At 45.4% G+C, this 18,756-nt stretch overlaps 1 protein-coding gene across 1 annotated transcript in view; it reads right to left on the reverse strand.

Annotated features, from left to right (window-relative positions):
• The window catches only part of LOC137428513 (uncharacterized), a 35,889-nt gene extending 17,357 nt beyond the window's left edge, over window positions 1–18,532 (reverse strand). The window contains exons 1-3 of the mRNA XM_078777075.1: window positions 18,311–18,532; window positions 10,363–10,425; window positions 3,107–3,169 (exon numbers count right to left, since the gene is read on the reverse strand). Of these exons, the coding sequence (XP_078633201.1) occupies window positions 3,107–3,169; window positions 10,363–10,425; window positions 18,311–18,521 (337 nt within the window). The 5' untranslated portion in view covers window positions 18,522–18,532. The remainder of the gene's footprint in view (window positions 1–3,106; window positions 3,170–10,362; window positions 10,426–18,310) is intronic.
• Window positions 18,533–18,756: the final 224 nt, after the last annotated feature.

Here is an 18,756-nt window from a genome sequence, read left to right on the forward strand (position 1 = left end):
TGACTTGTGTTGACCGCTACATCCGTTGGCTCCACTAAAAGCTGACATCACTGCACCTACCATTGCCAGGGCCTTTGTCCACACCTGTATCACACGTTTTGGCATTCCATCAATCACTATGGATTTAGTCGCCAGTTCAAATTGGCTCCATTTCACAAGCTCAGACCGGATGATGACCCAGACCCAGATTCACACGACCCAGGTGGAATTAAAGGAAGATGGAAAAGATATATGGAAATGCTGTTGAATACAGAGAATGAATGGGATGGCAACATAGAGAGTAACCCAGTTTTAGGACCGGCAGAGAAGATAACTGAGAAGGAAGTTGAGGAAGCGATAAAAGCAATGAAGAGTGGAAAGCGGGAGGGCCGACGGGAGTTGTGTGGGATATGTTGAAGGCAGCAGGAAGTTGGGGTGTGAAGAGAATGACAGAGATCTGTAATCTGGTGGTGAAAGAAGGCCGCATTCCAGTGGCTTGGGAACTGAGTACCCTCGTCCCTCTATACAAGGGGAAAGGTGACCCTCTGGAGTGTGGCTCGTACCGAGCGATAAAGTTATTGGAGCATGGAATGAAGGTATTGGAAAGGGTGTTGGAGAGGAGGATAAGGAAGAAAATGAAGATCGACGAAATGCAGTTTGGATTTATGCCAGGAAGAGGAACGACAGATGCGCTTTTCATTGTGAGGCAGTTGCAGGAGAAGTACATGGAGAAGAGGAAGAAGTTGTTTTTTGGGTTTGTTGATCTGCAGAAAGCATTCGATAGGGTTCCACGCAAAGTATTGACATGGGCATTGAGGAAGTTAGGAGTGGAGGAATGGTTGATCAGAGTAGTGATGGCAATGTACAAAAGAGCGCGCACAGCTGTAAGGACGAAGGATGGGAACAGTGGTGAGTTTGAGGTGAAGGTGGGAGTGCATCAGGGGTCGGTACTAAGTCCACTACTATTTGTAGCTGTGATGGAGGTGCTGGCTCAGAACGTAAAGGAGGGTTTACCGTGGGAGTTGTTGTATGCAGATGATCTGGTGTTGATTGCGGAAAGTATGGATGGACTGAAGGAAAAGATGAACAAGTGGAAGGAATGTATGGAGACAAAAGGTCTGAAGGTGAATATCGGAAAGACGAAGGTGATGGCAAGTGGTAAAGCATGTGGTGAGGTGGAAAGAACTGGGAAGTGGCCATGTGCTGTGTGCAGGAAGGGTGTCGGAGTGAACTCCATTCAATGTACAATGTGCGCTGAGTGGGTTCATCAAAAATGTAGTGGTCTGAGAGGGTCATTTACCAGTGTGGCAGCTACATTCAAATGTAAGGTGTGCACAGAGGGAGCTGCAGATGGAGGAAATGTTGAGTTGGATCTTCGAGACGGCGTGAAGCTGGAAGGTGTGAAAACATTTTGCTACCCCGGAGACATGCTGAATGGAGAAGGTGGATCAGACTCGGCAACGGTTGCTCAAGTGAGATGTGCATGGAAGAAGTTTCGGGAACTGAGTGGCGTGCTGATGAGGAGGAGAGTGTCGCTGAAGCTGAAGGGAAAGGTGTATGCTGCATGTGTGAGAAGTGTTATGATTTATGGGAGCGAGACATGGGTAATGAATGTAGAGCAGCAACGAAGGCTGGAAAGGGTGGAAATGCGAATGGTTCGATGGATGTGCGGAGTATCGTTGAGAGAGAGGAAGACAAATGATGAATTGCGAAAGATGATGGGAATATTGCCTGTGATTGATGCTGTGAAGAGGAACAGGTTGAGATGGTTTGGTCATGTGTTGAGGAAGGATGAAAGTGACTGGTTGAGAAGAGTGATGGAAATTAATGTAGAAGGAAGTAGAGGACGGGGAAGACCGAGAAAGACTTGGCTAAAGATGGTGGAAGAAGAAATGCGGGCAAGGGGGTTAACAAGGAGAGATGCAGAAAACAGGGCAAAATGGAGAAGATTGTCATGGGGACCGCAAGGCTAACCCCCGCTCTAGCCGGGAAAATGGCCTTAAAATGCATGTTGTTGTTGTGTTGTCACAAGCTCAACCACTTCCTGGGTACACTTACCATGTGTTAACCACTGCCTACCATCCAGCAGCGAATGGTATGGTAGAGTGTTTCCACCACCAACACAAGTCTTCCCTGAAAGCATATGACAACTCCACGCACTGGACGGATGTTGTACCTATGGTCCTGCTTGGTACGTAAGCTGCTCTAAAAGATTATGGTAGTGCAAGCTGCACTGCTACGTTTCCTCAGACAATTCTTGGACAATTTGCCACCAATTTTGTCAGCTAATGTTTTGGGGCTGCCACTGGTAACATGCAAGCCAGTGCTACCTGCTGAATGGTAGGGTTGTTGTTGGCAACTAAACCGATACCCCTCACTGGTTTTGCTAGTGGGGAGGGTGACTGTGACATTCTACCAGGACTAAAAACAACACCTAGCAAAGGGCAGATGAGCTACCGAAAGGAGCCAACGGCCATCCAGTAAGGAGATGGTGTCTCCTAAAGAACACCCATCCAGATTGGACCGGTTCGAGTCATAACAAAGACTTTTAAAATGGTACGTGCTGCTTCCTTGTTTGACGTTCAGCATTTAAAAGTATAGAGCATGGCGAATCCCCATCAGTTGGCATCCATGGGGAAGAGGAAATGACTCCTGAGGAAATGCCACACTGAGAGCGGTGAGAAAAGCGGCGCCATTGTTGCGACGTCACAGGTGCCCAGAGTATCCCGGTAAGTGATGGCACTTCCCCCAAGCTCAGTGGCTGTGTTGTGTTTGTCTCATCGTGTATGTCTTTTGTGTGTGTGTGTGTGTGTGTGTGTGTATGTGTGTGTGTGTGTCTGTGTGTCAGTTCCACTATGAGCTTTAGACCATGTATAAAAAAAACAAAAAAAACCCCTAAACTATACCAGTTTTGTCCTCAGAACGACAACAACATGTCAAGAAACTTCATCACGTCCGGTTTTTATCCCTCAGTAATTCTCTCCCGCGTACCGCCAAGTTTCGTTGTGGCTTGCAATTGGGCGATCCTCGAGCAGAACGCAAATGGCAATAATAAGTGTGAATGCAGTATGGCGAATTCAACATGTGAATCACTCTGAGGCCTTCAGAAAAATTTAACAGTTCAGACCTTTCTCCTGAGATGTTGAATCGCCCTCAAAGTCAGATTCCACCTTCACTTCCACAATCGAATCTGAAAAAAGAAAAACATCCTTAAAATAAATAAATAAACAACGAAACAAGGCTCAAAGCTTTTGCATCGTATCGGTATGAAGGTTTTTTCCTTTCATTTGCAATTTTTCCAGCTACCTTTTATCGCATACCTGCACGTACAGAAAGATAACATACCTGGGATTTTCATTTGCAGCAACACTTGATCAGCTGGACAGTTACTTGAACGTTGGGACATATTATAACATAACAAATACCCAATTCACTGGGCCAAAACACCTAATATCTGTTTTTTGATTGTGATGAAATATGTTGTGTTGTCTCGAGCCGAGTGGAGAGACTATCCGCGTGAAGAGATCACCTTGAGGGAGCTTATTTAGTGCGCTAGGGGTGGCATACTGTATCCCAGCGCTGTAGACTACCGAGATGTAACAGGTACGTAAATGCTTGCTTGCAGGAAACTAGAAGGAGATGTATGCTTGATTGCTTTCTTTGTGGAACTAATAATCTGCATTCTTGTGTTGTAGGATGAGTAGAGATATAGTTCAATAAAGCCTCAATTTTTGCCAGAGGTCTGAGTTTGATTCCACAACATTGATCGACAGCCAACTGTCGAGAGTCCAAACTTAAGTTTATTACAAAGATAAAACACAAGCAATAGACAAACAGGCCTGCACGGCTGCGCACTGTACTACACTCTACTCTACACTAGTCGAGTCTACGCCACACAGAAACGCAAATGGTGACTGGCTCTTCTCTCCGCTCGGCTCTGTGTTTTGACTTCCCTACTTCACCAGCATTCCCAAAAGACCCTCCCTTTCAGAACACACACACAAACAGTCACACGCACAGTCACACACACACACACACACACACACACACACACACACACACACACACACACACACACACACACACACACACACACACACACACACACACACACACACACACGATGAGACCTGGGAGGGCTCCTTTCCACATTGTGAAACCCGCATATGGAGTTAACAACCAACGACATGTATCCTTTTTAGCTCACCTGGAACAAAAAATGTTCAGGGGAGATATTGGCATCGCAAGGTGCCCGCAAGTCAGGCAGTCTGTCAGGCTGAATGCAAAACTCAGAACTACTTCTCCGAAACTACATACAATTTCGATGAAACTTGACAACAACCTTCATCACAAGCTATCTCCTAAAGTGTGCTCACGGCATTAAAGAAATCGGGGTTTGCCCCCCAAAATAGGTATTTACTTTCTTCCCTGTTACATATTTTGTGGGTCATCCACGCCTACCACCAGTGGTTCCATGGTTCAACCAGGTGAGGCCAGAGGCATTGCCCCTATTATATTTATCATACAGTAACAGTTATGCGCAAAGTATTACGTTATAATGTAAAGGATCATGAAGAAGCGGGCAAGAGATTAGCCCTGCACGTGAGCCACACAGCCAATGCTGATCCCTCTTCTATCATCCAAGTACGCAGTCCTGATAAGGATGTCACCATCCTATTACTGTCTAACCTGCGCAAGATCTCTGGAAGAGTTCATTTCCATACCGGTCGTGGAAAAACGGCTAGGACAGCAGATTTGGGCTTGGTCTTCCATTACCCAGGCGAAGATTTATGCACGTCCCTCGTTGGCGTGCACGTGGTCATGGAATGCAACTCGACCAGGTGTTTCAGTGCACGTGTTCATGGGATGCGACTTGACCAACTGTTTCAGAGCCAAAGGAAAGAAGAAGCCCCAATATATGGTCCAATATGATCAGTGAACTTGGCCACAACTTCGATCTTCCATCTCTGCCTCTGTTACTTACGGACAGAAATGTTTATCTGTTGATGAAGCTCAATGTCGTTTTTTTTGTGAAGGAGGAAATGAGGACCACTCTCTGCCTCCGACGAGCAATGATTTGTGGCAGCATTCCCTCAGATCAAAGTGCAATCCACAAGCATGACCTTGAGCAGTATAGGCAGTGCCATCCACAAGTATTGGAACAGTGAAGTCAAATTAGGTAATATACACTACATGGCCAAAAGCATGTGGACACCCGAACATCACACCCGTATGTGCTCGTCGAACATCTCATTCCAAAATCATGGGCAATTGCTGGGGTCATGGGCAATCAGGCAATTGCTGGGGTCATGGGCAATCAGGCAATTATGGGCAATTGCTGGGGTCATGGGCAATCAGGCAATTGCTGGGGCAATCATGGGCAATTGCTGGGGTCATGGGCAATCAGGCAATTGCTGGGGCAATCATGGGCAATTGCTGGGGCAATCATGGGCAATTGATGGGGCAATCATGGGCAATTGATGGGGCAATCAGGTAATTGCTGGGGCAATCATGGGCAATTGCTGGGGCAATCAGGCAATTGATGGGGCAATCATGGGCAATTGATGGGGCAATCATGGGCAATTGATGGGGCAATCAGGCAATTGCTGGGGCAGTCATGGGCAATTGCTGGGGTCATGGGCAATCAGGCAATTGCTGGGGCAATCATGGGCAATTGCTGGGGTGACTCAATCTGTGCCTTGCTTCCTCGTCAAGTTAGGGGGTTTAACCTGTGTGTGTGTGTGTGTGTGTGTGTGTGTGTGTGTGTGTGTGTGTGTGTGTGTGTGTGTATGTATGTATGTATGTATGTATGTATGTATTATTATATATATATATATATATATGTGCCATGCTATCTCTGTGTGTCTCTCTCAGCTGTCTGTCTGTCTCTCTCAGCTGTGTGTGTGTGTGTGTGTGTGTGTGTGTGTGTGTGTGTGTGTGTCTCAGCTGTCTGTTCCTGTCTGTGTCCGTCTGTGTCTGTCTGTCTCTCTACCTCTATCTCTCTCTGTCTGTCTGTCTGTCTGTTCATTATGCACGGCCACATCTCTTAGGTTTCAAACTCCAAACTAGAACGCCACTCAGTAGAGCGCATACTCCCGCCGTGGGTCAAGTTGGAATCTATCTTCCAATGGTAAAAAAATCCTTCAAAAAATTCCTGGATCCGGAATAATATCCTGAGCTTCACCAAAAACAAATCAATTCCTCCTTATCCCAAGGGCAATCATCCCACCACTTTCATCCAAATCCGTTCAGAACTTTTCCAGATATCTTGTTCACAAACACACGAACACACACGGACAGACACGATCAAATGCATTACTCCCTGGCGGGAGTAACGAGGGGTACAAATACAACTTTGTGTGGGAAAGGGGGTGGGGGAGGGACGGGGGGGGGGGGGTAACATAGGCTATGTGGCAGCAGCCTCACAAGGGGGGTGTAAATTCTCTATGTAAATGTGTTCCGTGTAGAGCCAGCCACCTGGTGGTGGTGGTGGCAGGGGATATTACAATTTCCTTTTTTACCTGTGCAATGCTGAGGTTGAAGCACTCTTCGCACAGTTAAATCCTCCTCCTTCCCTTCTACGCCCCCCCCCCCCAAAAAGGAGGGGCCTATCAAATCCTGTCATCGTGTGCGAGACATTTCTAACAGGAAGGGACATCAGGATGAATAGGGGCAAAGTTGGTGGACGGAGCGTAATGTGAGGACAGGGCCAAGTTGAGTCCACAAAGTGATGCCAAAGTGACCAATATATACATTTTTGGCAAACAGGAAGACTAATTGGTCAGTCAGCGAAGCGACAGATAGGCTCTGCTAGTATACTCTAATAAATTTGGATTTGAGATCAACAGATGAATATGAAGCAAGAGTACAGAAGGTCATCTTTTATTTCTTGGTATTTCTCGACATTTATGTTTTAGCATTTTAGAACAATACCACTTTTTATGTTTAGTCCCCTATTTTAGGTAAGCATAAGTATTGGAACAGATGAATGACAGGTACTTCTTGTTGCTCAGGTGTTTCTTGTTGCATTGACTGTTCGCACATAAAAGAGCTGTGAATATCTATTCTTGGTTGTACCCTTTGCATTTGCCTTGGGAGTCTCCGTTTGGAATCAGTAGGCATAAAGCAACATGAAGACCAGAGAACTCTCTATGAAAGAAAAGCTAACAAGTTGGAAATTGAAAGAACAGAATTATTAAATTTTAATCAAGCAGAAACATTGGGCAGAGCAAACACAACAATTTGGCAATAGTTAGCAATAGACAACTGCCAGGTAGGCCAAGGAAAACAATTGAAGTTGATGACAGGGGTGAAGTATTACACTCTACCGCTCGCAAAATACTTCAACAGCAGAATTACAAAGGCTGCACCGCAAGAAGCAAACCTCTCATCAGCACCAAAAATAGAAAGGCCAGATTAAAATTTGCCAAGAAGTAGTGAGCCAGTAGAGTCCTGGAACAAAGTTTTATGGACAGATGAGACCAGGAAAGTGTGGAGAATTGTGGAGTGTCCAAGTGTGGAGAAAGGCATAAGAGTGGCGAAATGAAGGAACTGCATATGATCCAAATAGTCCACCAGCCAATTCTGAAAAGAGGCCTATTTAAGGAGTTAGAACAAGTGGTCGGGAAGAAAAATTCCAATGGTACCAGCTGTTACGGGGGTGTATGGAAGTTATCACCAGTGGAGCTAATTTGCAATTGTGGAGCTAATTTGCATACAATTATGACATCACAAACATGCAAAATATTCTTTTTTTTATTTTCATGTTTTATATATTTTCTGTGCATTTTCTGCTGCATATTTGCAGCTCACTATAGTGCCACTTAGTAGCAATATATCGAGATTATCAAAAATGTACATTGAATGGGACATAGGGTCTGGAAAATATTGATTAAGCCTCAGTTTTTATGGAAACGTTTAAATTTCTATAACTTTGTTACCTCCGCCACCAAAGGTGGATGGAGGTTATGTTTTCACCTTTGTCTGTCCGTTTGTCTGTAAACAAAATATCTCAAAAAGTTGTGGACGGATTCGCACGAGATTTGGCAGAGATGTAGCGTATGTGACAAGGACGAAATGATTAATTTTGGTGAAGATCCGGATTGGGCTACTATAATTTTTTTAAGTGATTCTTCACCATTGGGAGATAGGGCCAAAAACTATACATAGCGGGATATCTCAAAAAGTTGTGGACGGATTTGAACTAAACTTGGGTGGACCGGATTTGGACGAAACTTGGTGGACCGGATGGGTGTCTGACATGGACGATTTGATTCGATTTTGGCGAAAATCTGAATATGGATTCGGATACGAGAATTATTTAATTCTTTAAGTGATTCTTCACCATTGGGAGATCAGGCCAAAAAGGATACAAAGCAGGATATCTCAAAACGTTATGGACGGATTTGGACGAAACTTGGTGGACAGGTTGTGTGTGTGACAAGGAAGAATCGATTCGATTTTGGTGAAGATCCAGATCCGGATCCAGCTATTAGAATTTTTAAAGCTATTCTTCACCATTGAGTGATATGGCCAAAAACGAGGGGTAGATCAGGGTATGAAAGACTGGACCTATGGTGATTCCTGTGATTGATTTTGAATAAATGCGATTCGGTATTGTGATTTTCTGGTCTACTCTGAGATACAAAACGTAAACTGTTCGCCAGGCGGAGGTGTGCTCTCTACTGAGTGCCGTTCTAGTTGAATATGCTATGAACACAATTCTAGCACGTAATGAAAGTTGTGGTGACTCAAAACAATTCTAGCATTCCTAATTACCATTTGGTTAATTTGCATATCATTATAACGTCACATACGGCAAAACGGTATTTTCTGAATGTGTAACATTTTTCTCTTTCATCCAAGCATGGATGACTATCCGACAACTGACGTATGACCTAGTTGTCACGATAGTCTCCGGCACAAGCGTCAAATGCTTTTTTAGAATTACTAATGGTAGCAGAACCTCATGTTTGACTCATGTATGAAGGTCACAAATCAGGTAAGATCTGGCTCTCCAAAATATATTGTTTAGGGTTCATAACTCTTATACAATTCTAACGCATCTTTTACTCTTTCTCTTTCCAGGCACCCAATTCCACTATTTCCCAGAAAGTTCCAGAACGTTCCGACCCAAGTCCATTTCTGGCCGCATTTTGAGCTGTCAGTTCACGGCCTAAAGTGCAATACTCTCTCTTCTGGTGAGCGTAATAATACTTATCAGGTGCGGGTCGGTATTCTTCCTCTGGTCCGTGTTCTTCTTCCTCCGCCATGGTGTCACATGAATTCAGCTGATGAGATGTGGTGGTGGTGGGGGAGAGGGGTTGGGTAGCTGAGATATGCGTTACGTACAGTACTGTACCTATCTTACCATCAACACTGAGCTCTGCAATCATGATGAATTCCTTCATTTTCGGTTATTATTGCCGTTAGTAGTTTTTAGCCATGGCTCCCAAGACAGAAGCTGTTGCTTGTGGTAAAGAAAGAGCATTAAAGTCGAGGAAAGTGATGTTTTTGTCACAGAAAGTGGAGGTTCTGGATGAAATTGGTCGAGGCGACAGTGCTGCATCACTGAGCAGACCTTATGGTGTTAATGGGTGCAGTAACTGCCAAATAAAAACACGCGCAGAAAACATAGTGAATGTTCTGCTTTCACGATGAGTGAGGGGGTGATTCCGACCGCTCCAGTACACGACTCGTGAGTTATCGGGAGAGGACTGAGCTCCGACCATATCTCCCGTGTTTCCAGGATCGTAACCCACATGTAAAACAAGGGTTTACTGGATAATAAGCAACTTACTTCACATCAAATCACGAGAATAATGAGCATGAACAATTTTTTTCTTAACTTCCTTTTTAAGGCCATTTCCCCTGCTAGGGTGGGGGTTGGCCTTCCGGGCCCCATGACGATCATCATGGTTCCCTTTTTGAGGCAATGTCTTTTTATGGCCGGATGTCCTTCCTGACGCCAACCCTTGGTCGCCTCTTACGACACGCAGGGATACGGTGTAGCTATTCTAAATCGGGATACACACCATGATCATTCATCCCAGCAAGCTGGTACTCAATTTGCCGACCTCGGAGGGATGACGGGCTGAGTCAACCCCCCTGGCGTTAATTCAACGATCGACCGGGATTCGAACTCAGGATTGTAGGATCCCAAGCCGGCACCCTAACCGCTAAGCCAACACCAGGCTCAGTAATGAGCAGGACCATTGCACCGAAACAATACGCCACACAACAGTCTCTCAAAGAAGTAATGACTGTCGTTTGGTCAAGACCGATGAGAAACCTCAGTGTCCAAAACAAACAAACAAACGTTCCCATTTTATAGCAGAGAATTATCAAATAGAGCCATAACATGAAGATTGTTGCCATTCGAACCTTTGCCGAGTGAGGAGTACTGGTCCGGAAACTCGGATTCCACCTTCACAGGCACAATAAAATCTGAAAACAAAACATCGCACTCATATCAGACACAATTTCAAAAGACATTTCTAAACAAACTCGTCATCACAATATGTGTTCAAGAAGTTTTGCTTTTCAAACTCCAAAAAATACTTATTTGAAACGAGTTAAAAAAGCACACCTGTCCCGTCAATGTTTGCTAAATCGAGTAGTTCACACAACCTTTGAACTTTATTTACTCTTCATACATTAGTAACACAAAACACACTCATTGGGTCATTGGGCCAAGGCCAAACATTACAATACTACAGTGGTGTATAATGTTTGGTTCACATAATATTTATCTCGTTTTGTAAAATACAAGGTTATCTCCTCTTGTAATCCCGACACCTCCCTTTCTGCTATTTACCTTGCACCTTTTGCTCACCTTACCTCCTCTTTTGGTTTGTCAGACCGCTTCACTGTTTCCAATGGTATGAGGCAAAGTTGTATATTGTGCCTTCTGCTATTTGGAACACCGTGGTTAATGATTTTGTTTTGAAACAAACGGGAGCATCTAAAAAGGATTGAGTCGTCGGAAAAACTATTTGGAAAATTCGACTTTGCAGATGATATTTACCTCTGCCACAGGTGGTTGGAGGTTGTTTTCACCCCGTCTGTCTGTGAATAAAATATCTCAAAAAGCTGAGGACGTATTCCGACGAAATTTGTTGGAGAGGTTGGGTGTGTGTAACAAGGACAAAGTGATTCTGTTTTGGTGAAGATTTGAAAACAGATCTGGATCAGAGAATTTTTTTCAGCGATTCTTAACCATTGATTGGTTAAGTTTCTACTTTCTAAATGTGAAATTCGCGGATCGCCATATGCAGATTCGCCATTGACTGGGTACGGAACAAACGTACCTGTTTGTTTGCAAACGGGTACGTTTTTTATGGAAGTCCTTCACGAACTTGCTGTCCATGTCTGACGTGTGACTGAAGGTGCTACAGGAATGTGGAATTTATTGGTTCCATGCTTTAGCATTTGTCGTTTCTGCATTGTCTGTTTGCTTCTGGCCTCCCACCCTTGCTTAGCACGGGTACCTCACAAGTCATGCTAATCCACTCTGTTAATGTCACGCTAATCCACTTTGTTAACATCATGCTTATCCACTGTGTTAACATCACACTTATCTGCTCTGTTAACATCAAGCTTATATGTGATGTTAACATCACGCTTATCTGCTCTGTTAGCATCACGCTAATCCGCTCTGTTAACATCACGCTTATCCACTCTGTTAGCATCACGCCAATCCACTCTGTTAGCATCACGCTAATCCTCTCTGTTAGCATCACGCCAATCCACTGTGTTAACATAACACTTATCTGCTCTGTTAACATCAAGCTTATATGTGATGTTAATATCATGCTTATCCACTCTGTTAACATCACGCTTATCCGTTCTGTTAACATCACGCTTATCCACTCTGTTAGCAACACGCTAATCCGCTCTGTTAGCATCACACTTATCTGCTCTGTTAACATCACGCTTATCTGCTCTGTTAACATCATGCTTATCTGCTTTGATAGCAACACGCTTATCCGCTCTGTTAACATCACGCTTATCTGCTTTGTTAGCAACACGCTTATCCGCTCTATGAACATCACGCTTATCTGCTCTATGAACATCACGCTTATCCGCTCTGTTAACATCACGCTTATCTGCTTTGTTAGCAACACGCTTATCCGCTCTGTTAACATCACGCTTATCCGCTTTGTTAGCAACACGCTTATCCGCTCTGTTAGCAACACGCTTATCTGCTCTATGAACATCACGCTTATCCGCTCTGTTAACATCACGCTTATCCGCTCTGTTAGCATCATGCTTATCTGCTCTGTTAACATCACGCTTATCCGCTCTGTTAGCAACACGCTTATCTGCTCTGTCAACATCACGCTTATCCGCTCTGTTAGCATCATGCTTATCTGCTCTGTTCGCATCATGCTTATCTGCTCTGTTAGCATCACGCTTATCCGCTCTGTTAGCAACACGCTTATCTGCTCTGTTAGCATCACGCTTATCTGCTCTGTTAGCAACACGCTTATCTGCTCTGTTAGCAACACGCTTATCTGCTCCGTTAGCATCACGCTTATCCACTCTGTTAGCAACACGCTTATCTACTCTGTTAACATCACGCTTATCTGCTCTGTTAGCAACACGCTTATCTGCTCTGTTAACATCACGCTTATCTGCTCTGTTAGCAACATGCTTATCCGCTCTGTTAGCAACACGCTTATCTGCTCTGTTAACATCACGCTTATCTGCTCTGTTAGCAACACGCTTATCCGCTCTGTTAACATCACGCTTATCTGCTCTGTTAGCATCATGCTTATCTGCTCTGTTAACATCACACTTATCTGCTCTGTTAGCAACATGCTTATCCGCTCTGTTAACATCACGCTTATCTGCTCTGTTAGTATCATGCTTATCTGCTCTGTTAACATCACGCTTATCCACTCTGTTAGCAACACGCTTATCCGCTCTGTTAACATCACGCTTATCAGCTCTGTTAGCAACACGCTTATCTGCTCTGTTAGCAACACGCTTATCCGCTCCGTTAGCATCACGCTTATCCACTCTGTTAGCATCACACTTATCCGCTCTGTTAGCATCATGCTTATCTGCTCTGTTAGCATCAAGCTTATCCGCTCTGTTAGCATCATGCTTATCTGCTCTGTTAGCATCATGCTTATCTGCTCTGTTAGCATCATGCTTATCTGCTCTGTTAGCAACACGCTTATCTGCTCTGTGAACACCACGCTTATCCGCTCTGTTAGCATCATGCTTATCTGCTCTGTTAGCATCACGCTTATCCGCTCTGTTAGCATCATGCTTATCTGCTCTGTTAGCAACATGCTTATCCGCTCTGTTAGCAACACGCTTATCCGCTCTGTTAGCATCATGCTTATCTGCTCTGCTAGCATCATGCTTATCTGCTCTGTTAACATCATGCTTATCTGCTCTGTTAGCATCATGCTTATCTGCTCTGTTAGCATCATGCTTATCTGCTCTGTGAGCAACACGCTTATCCGCTCTGTTAGCATCATGCTTATCTGCTCTGTTAGCAACACGCTAATCTGCTCTATGAACATCACGCTTATCCGCTCTGTTAACATCACGCTTATCCGCTCTGTTAGCAACACGCTTATCTGCTCTGTTAGCGACACGCTTATCTGCTCTGTTAGCAACACGCTTATCTGCTCTGTTAACATCACGCTTATCCGCTCTGTTAGCAACACGCTTATCTGCTCTGTTAGCAACACGCTTATCTGCTCTGTTAGCAACACGCTTATCTGCTCTGTTAGCAACACGCTTATCTGCTCTGTTAGCATCATGCTTATCTGCTCTGTTAGCAACACGCGTATCTGCTCTATGAACATCACGCTTATCCGCTCTGTTAACATCACGCTTATCCGCTCTGTTAGCATCATGCTTATCTGCTCTGTTAGCATCACGCTTATCCGCTCTGTTAGCATCATGCTTATCTGCTCTGTTAGCATCACGCTTATCTGCTCTTTTAGCAACACGCTTATCCGCTCTGTTAGCATCATGCTTATCTGCTCTGTTAGCATCACGCTTATCTGCTCTGTTAACATCTCTGTTAACAAACATCATGCTTATCCGCTCTGTTAGCAACACGCTTATCCGCTCTGTTAGCAACACGCTTATCCGCTGTTAGCATCACGCTTTATATCCGCTCTGTTAACAACACGCTTATCTGCTCTGTTAGCAACACGCTTATCTGCTCTGTTAACATCATGCTTATCTGCTCTGTTAGCATCATGCTTATCTGCTCTGTTAACATCACGCTTATCTGCTCTATGAACATCACGCTTTTGCGCTCTGTTAACACGTTAACGCTCAGTCCAGCATAATCCCTAATCCCCCTCCCTCCAACCACAATTAAATAAGTCGTTTTGGTTGATTTATTTAATTTAGTGTTGGTGTGCCACAAACAAGATGGGCCGAATGTCCTCTGCATAGAATTTCCTGGTTAATAAATCTGATTGGTGGACCACGACCTTACACCGTCCGAACTATCATGTTATTTAGTTTCAGGTTAATGTCCCTGATCCGATCCTTGGCTATTCTGTTAAAGTAAACCCAACTCCTCCATTCATTTTGTCTATCACTGGGAGAAACGCTGGAACTTCTCCTCAAAATCGTCAATTAACGAATCTGTTCTCAGGAATCAAAATGTTCGCTCAAGCTCTGATTACATTACAACGAACGAGATCGAATCACGACACGATCAGGACATCGACACGATTTTGTAGGAGGGAACCAGATCAGGACATCGACACGATCTTGTACGAGGGAACCAGATCAGGACATCGACACGATCTTGTACGAGTGAACCCGATCAGAACATCTTCACAATCTTGTACGAGTGAACCCGATCAGGACATCGACACAATCTTGTACGAGTGAACCTGAACACTGAACCTGAACCTGAACACTGCATACATACACACTCAGCATACGCATCCCTACGCCAGAGCTCGGATGGCGCTGCTGTGAATCGGGCCTTGATCGGCAGAGTGAATAAACGCGTACGACAATTGATCGCAGTTTGTCGACATACTTTACATGGCGACGAAGGTGGGATGGCATTCATCAACTCCGGGCAGCCAACGTTTCTCCTACCGCAGCATACACACTCAAAAATGTGCTGGATACGTACCCGGATGTCTTCAAGGATGAGCTTGGAACCTTGAAAGGACATACGGCTAAACTCAGGGTTGACCGGGATGCCAATCCTATATTTTGCAGGGCTCGCCCAGTCCCTTTTGCCCTGCGTGAGCGGATTGACAAGGAACTGGATCATCTTGAAAATCTGGGGATCATCGAGCAAATCCAGTATGCCGAATGGGCGGCGCCCATCGTTCCGGTCATAAAATCGGACCAGTCCATCCGCATATGTGGAGATTATAAAATGACCGTGAACAGGTGTTCTTCATTGGATAAATATCCAATCCCGAGGATTGAAGACCTCTATGCTCGTCTCACGGGAGGCAAGACTTTTACGAAACTCGATCTCAAATCCGCCTATCTACAGCTCTGCTTGGACGAGAATTCGAAACAGTATCTTACCATCAACACGCATCGTGGGTTGTATAGGTACCACCGACTTAGTTTTGGAGTGAAATCTGCACCTGGAATTTATCAGCGTGTCATGGACAGTTTGTTTGCCGCCGAACGCAACGTCGTTTGTTACCAGGATGATATTCTGGTTACTGGTCGTACGGACGCGGAACATCTACAGAACCTGGAGAGAGTTCTGAAGAAGATTTCGGACTCCGGCCTACGTTTGCGTCGAGACAAGTGCAAGTTTATGGTGCCATCAGTCACGTACCTGGGTCATACGATTGATGCCGAGGGTCTACACCCGACAGATGAGAAAGTCCGAGCTATCAAGGATGCTCCTTCTCCACGAGATGTGACCGAATTGAAGTCATACCTCGGTTTGCTTCAGTTCTATGGTCGTTACATCCCGAATGTGACCGACGTTTTGGGCCCCCTTTATCGGCTTTTGAGGAAAGGAGTCTCCTGGAGCTGGGGGTCTACTGAACAATCAGCATTCCAGACCTCTAAGGATCTGCTCAAATCGTCCAATGTTCTCGTTCATTTTGATCCAGAGAAGGATCTTGTGCTGACATGCGATGCCTGTCGGTATGGAGTGGGGAGTGTATTATCGCACGTGATGCCTGATGGTACGGAAAGACCGGTTGCATTTGCATCCAGAACGTTGTCCCCGGCAGAGAAAAACTATTCCCAACTTGACAAGGAAGGATTGGGAATCGTTTTCGGCGTCGGCAAATTTCGCCAGTACCTTCTTGGACATCATTTCACGATTCGCACTGATCACAAGCCGCTGATCAGTCTGTTTGGTCCAACTAAGGCGACATCTGACACACTACCGCCCAGGATCATCCGCTGGTCCCTGTTTCTCGCTGCTTATGACTACACCATATGTTATAAGCCCGGTTCGTCTATCACAAATGCAGATGCCATGAGTCGGTTACCCCTTCCAGAATCCGTTGATGATTCGCCTACACCAGGATCCATTATCGCACTGATGGATCATCTGGAAGATTGTGCTGTCGATTCCGGCCAGATCCGCACTCATACTCGACGAGACCCCGTTCTGTCCAGAACTGTCCAGGCTGTACAGCTTGGATGGCATTTGCTACCTGAGGGTGACCCAGATTTTGCGGCTTTTAAAGCACGTAAAAACGAACTCAGCGTGGAAAATGGTTGCCTACTCTGGGGATGTCGTGTCGTGATCCCGAAAAATCTGCGTTCCAGGGTCATGGATGAAATCCATGACTGTCACCCCGGGATTGTGAAGATGAAGTCACTCGCCAGAAACTATGTGTGGTGGCCGAATCTTGATGCTGATATCGAACATCATGTTCGACATTGTTACCCCTGCCAGAGCACCCGGAATACACCTGCGAAAGCGCCACTGCATCCCTGGGAATGGCCCAGCGAACCGTGGCATCGCCTACATCTCGATTATGCCGGGCCTATTAACGGCAGCATGATTCTAATAATTACGGACGCGCACACAAAATGGATTGATGCCTATGTGACGCGTGGTACTACGTCAGCCATTGTCATCGAAAGACTCAGACGCTGTTTCGCCACTCATGGTCTGCCCAGGATGATCGTGAGTGATAACGGTTCGTGTTTTTCCAGTACCGAGTTTGCCAAGTTCACACGTCGGAACGGCATCAAACATAAGTTTGTCAGCCCACATCACCAGGCTTCAAATGGCTTGGCCGAACGATCCGTGGGAATCATCAAATCCGGATTGCAGAAACTTCAGGAGGGAACCCTGGAAACAAAGCTGTCTCGTCTCCTGTTCAAATACCGCATCACGCCACAATCAACAACCGGTGCAGCTCCGTCTGAGTTATTGATGAAACGACACTTGAGATCGACACTTGACAATCTCAAACCAGACATATCATCAAATGTTTATCAGAGCCAGCTTAATCAAAAGTTGGTGCACGATAAGATGTCCAACAGTCGATGTATCAACATTGGAAATCCAGTGTTTGCCCGAAATTTTGGTGCAGGTGCAACGTGGCTACCGGGGGACATCATCGAGAAGCCAGGTCCACTGTCCTGTGTGATTCGCCTGCAGGACGGCCGCGAAATTCGTCGACATCAGGACCACATAAACTACCGTCACTGTGAGTCAATGGAGCCTGTAGCATCGTCACAGTCAGGACAACAGTTCGACCCGCCACTGCCGGAGATCGGCGTGGCCGCTCCAGCCGGCTCGGATGCCCCGAAAACCTCTGCAAACGCTACACCCTTCGTGGAGACCAAAGGAATCACCTCGGACTCTGTATCCACTGGTACACCGCGACCCAAAGGAATCACCTCGGACTCTGTATCCACTGGTACACCGCGACGCTCAATGCGTGAGAGAAAAGCACCCGACCGGTTGAATCTTTGAAGATGTTTTTTTTTCACGTTGACACATGTTCTATTTTCACGTATTTTCATTATTCTCATAACCGTTTGCACACATATTTTCACATGGTTTGGAAATGTTGCTTTTGAAATGTCAATTCTGGAAATCTAGCACGTATTGCTCTTGGTAATTTTGGACTTAAAGGGGAGGATGTCATGTATGCAGTGCAAATGTTCACCATTGTATCCCTACACCGGGACCGGGTTGCATCCCTACGCCAGAGCTCGGATGGCGCTGCTGTGAATCGGGCCTTGATCGGCAGAGTGAATAAACGCGTACGACAATTGATCGCAGTTTGTCGACATACTTTACAGTACATGGTTTGATTCCCACATAAACTATAAACGTACATAGCGCACAGCACGGACCCCGCACGGGAACAAGAACGTCACGTACCGGGTCCGACCTCCTTGTCCCCGGGAGATTCTCCCGGACCGAGCAGGTTCCTCCCATCGGAGATTCTCGTGGATCCCGGAGGGTTCACCTTGTGTTTCTCACCTGAGAGATCTCGGTTCATCGGACACAGCTCGGTGTTTGTAACTTCGGGACAATTCATTCTGGTACAACAGAACCGAGGGACAGCGAAACACGTGCTCTTCTTCCTCATTAAAATCCTCTTCTTCTGTCATAGTTATTAGTTATTACCTTTTCAGGTCTTCTCGTATCTCCGTAGACCACGCCCCAAATGTAACCTGGACGCCCCGTGAGCGACGATATTCGTTCTCGACAACTTCAAACAAGTTTAACAACGACCTTCCGGTTCCTGTCCTCGTATTAAACAAGTTTAAAAATTGCACATTCGGACTATTTCGTCCTGTTTCATGTCATTAACAGTTTCCAAA

The sequence above is a fragment of the Myxine glutinosa genome, chromosome 5 (assembly GCF_964187855.1).
Source record: "Myxine glutinosa chromosome 5, kmMyxGlut1.1, whole genome shotgun sequence".
NCBI lineage: Eukaryota > Metazoa > Chordata > Myxini > Myxiniformes > Myxinidae > Myxine > Myxine glutinosa.